The 2,155-nt window shown below is 41.9% G+C and overlaps 1 protein-coding gene across 1 annotated transcript; it reads right to left on the bottom strand.

Annotated features, from left to right (window-relative positions):
* Positions 1–592: 592 nt before the first annotated feature.
* Positions 593–1,851, bottom strand: LOC134661611 (uncharacterized). Its single transcript, XM_063517752.1, has one exon. It carries the CDS (start codon positions 1,849–1,851, stop codon positions 604–606), a length of 1,248 nt encoding a protein of 415 aa, XP_063373822.1. The 3' UTR covers positions 593–603.
* Between the last annotated feature and the right edge of the window lie 304 nt (positions 1,852–2,155).

Genomic DNA, 2,155 nt, shown 5'->3' with positions numbered 1-2,155 from the left:
ATTGAGAAAAGTATAGTACAGTGGTTGCTCTTAAAGACTAATAATTTATAAAGACAAGTGATTTACAAATGCCTGAACTAGGATTCCCTGTGTTTCAGGCAGCAAAGGACAATATTAATTATTTATTACTTATTCACTTAATTATAAACTATAGGTATGGTACACAATATAAGTCTTAATACCTAAACAAAGAGTGGATTCTTAAGTTCCATTAAATATCAAAGTACAGTAGGTAATCATTTTACGACTATTAGTAAGTTCTCTGTATCATCGTACGTCATCTTTTGAAGGGCGTTGCTATTAAGACGTGTCTTATTGGTGTTAAGTAAAATTGCTTGCTGGACATTTTTGGTCAGGTACAGCATACTATTTTCTGCATCAGCAGAATTATAAACGGGGGCAAAGTCAATATTGCGTAAATCATCTCCAAGTTTGTTTATATTTAAACAGCGGCGAACATGATGTTTACAGGTTTCCACGTCGCATGCTTTAGACTCTGATACAGAGAAACTAACTAGGTCAGAAAATATGCTATTGTTCATAGGTAGTTAAACTAATGAAAGTGAATGAAGTGCTATAGAAGTATGTGAAAAGTTAGCGCTCCTAGGCGCCTTCATAATCTATAGAGTTTAAATACCTTTTTTCGGCCATTTTTCTAGCTGGGCAGTCGGCTTCGCCTGTTTGGTGGTTGCATGGTTTCTTGTAGTACGAGCATGTTGCACATTTTGGTGCTTCGTCCTTTTTTGTGCATTCCTTAAATGAGTGACCCGCTTCGCCGCAGTGGCCGCAGATGTGAGTCTCCATTTTGCAGGTCTTCGCTGCATGATTGTAAAGCTGACATTTGAAACAGCGCGTAACCAAGGTGAAATCCCTAACAGGGCACGATGACCAATTCACAAAAACTCTGTCGTTCGTAATTAAGGCCTTGCGTATCGCTCCAGAAACTTCAATTATATAATTACAGGTCTCGGCGTCCTTTTTTCCGGATTTGTGACTGAGCTTAGTGGAAGCCATAAATTTTTCGAGCGACCAATCTTGTAATTTATCGGCTAAGTTTTGATGGAATATGCACTTGAGGACTTCAGGTTCCTGCATGTCCGCGGGAACTCCAATGACTACAATTCTGGGCTTGCGTTTTTGTGGCTCGTCAACGGTGAGTCCAGAGGTCATAAGCTGCGCCGATTGCTTGAGTTTTATTACGTCTTCTTTTGAGTCAGTGCTTATCACTACACCGCCGTTTTTGATCTTGCGCAACCCTCTCACGTGCAACTTCATTTCTTCGGGCCGGATAATCTTTTGAACGAGAGATTTTGTCTCCTCACTCGATTTCAACTTGTCAACCGGATAGATTGCGACTGAGCTAATGTTAGACGGTTGAACGTACCTCGTTCCATTTTTCTTCAGGGCGTCGGCAAACGATACAGGTCCCGAAACTTGTTGGCTGGATTCCTCAATTGACTCCTTTAATTCTTGGATGCGTTGTACGAGGTCCATTTTTTCCTGATGCGCTTGGCGAGACTGATATGCTTGGACTGCGTGGCTTTTTAGGGATTGGTATTCAATAGCCATTTGTGAGGCTAAGTGGCTCACGTTGCGACACAAGTTGTTAATTCTGATCTTCTGGTCAGTGTTAAGTTTACCTTCTGCAGATGTAGAGCATACGTCGTGGAGGTTCAGTTCGATCTTTTTCAGCCAGGTCTGGATGTCACTCGTAGGAAATACCTTCGGGGGCTCTTCTTCCTGCGGCATGTTTGCTGGTGTGGGCCCGGGCGGGCCGGGCTGCGGCGTGGGCGTTGAGGGCGGGCTGCGGCGTGTTAGTCCACTCCAATTAAATGGACTATTCTCCGACATTTTTCGCTTACACTTGTTTACTACACTTATACATTATACTGTAGGCGTAGGTCGGGGTAGATGACTAATGACCCAGATAATGCACGATTGGAAATGCAGACAATCACGAAATTATGCACGTGAATAATTAATTATTTTAATAAACACGTCCGATCTCATTGACGGCTCTTGAGAGAAAAAAAGTATATATATAGATGAACAAATATAATGTTCTGAAGCATATTAACAGTACTCAACACCACAGAACTGGGGCATCCAACATGACTTTATTTATGACTTGTGCAATATTTCGGGGAATAGGGTA

Source organism: Cydia amplana, chromosome Z, assembly GCF_948474715.1.
Source record: "Cydia amplana chromosome Z, ilCydAmpl1.1, whole genome shotgun sequence".
Lineage (NCBI taxonomy): Eukaryota > Metazoa > Arthropoda > Insecta > Lepidoptera > Tortricidae > Cydia > Cydia amplana.
The sequence above is the reverse complement of the archived record's forward strand: the minus strand, read 5'-3'. Positions and strand labels throughout refer to the sequence as shown.

Excerpts from the sequence above, each read along its gene's own strand:
- LOC134661611 (XM_063517752.1), bottom strand. The coding sequence starts at position 1,851 with ATGTCGGAGAATAGTCCATTTAATTGGAGTGGACTAACACGCCGCAGC.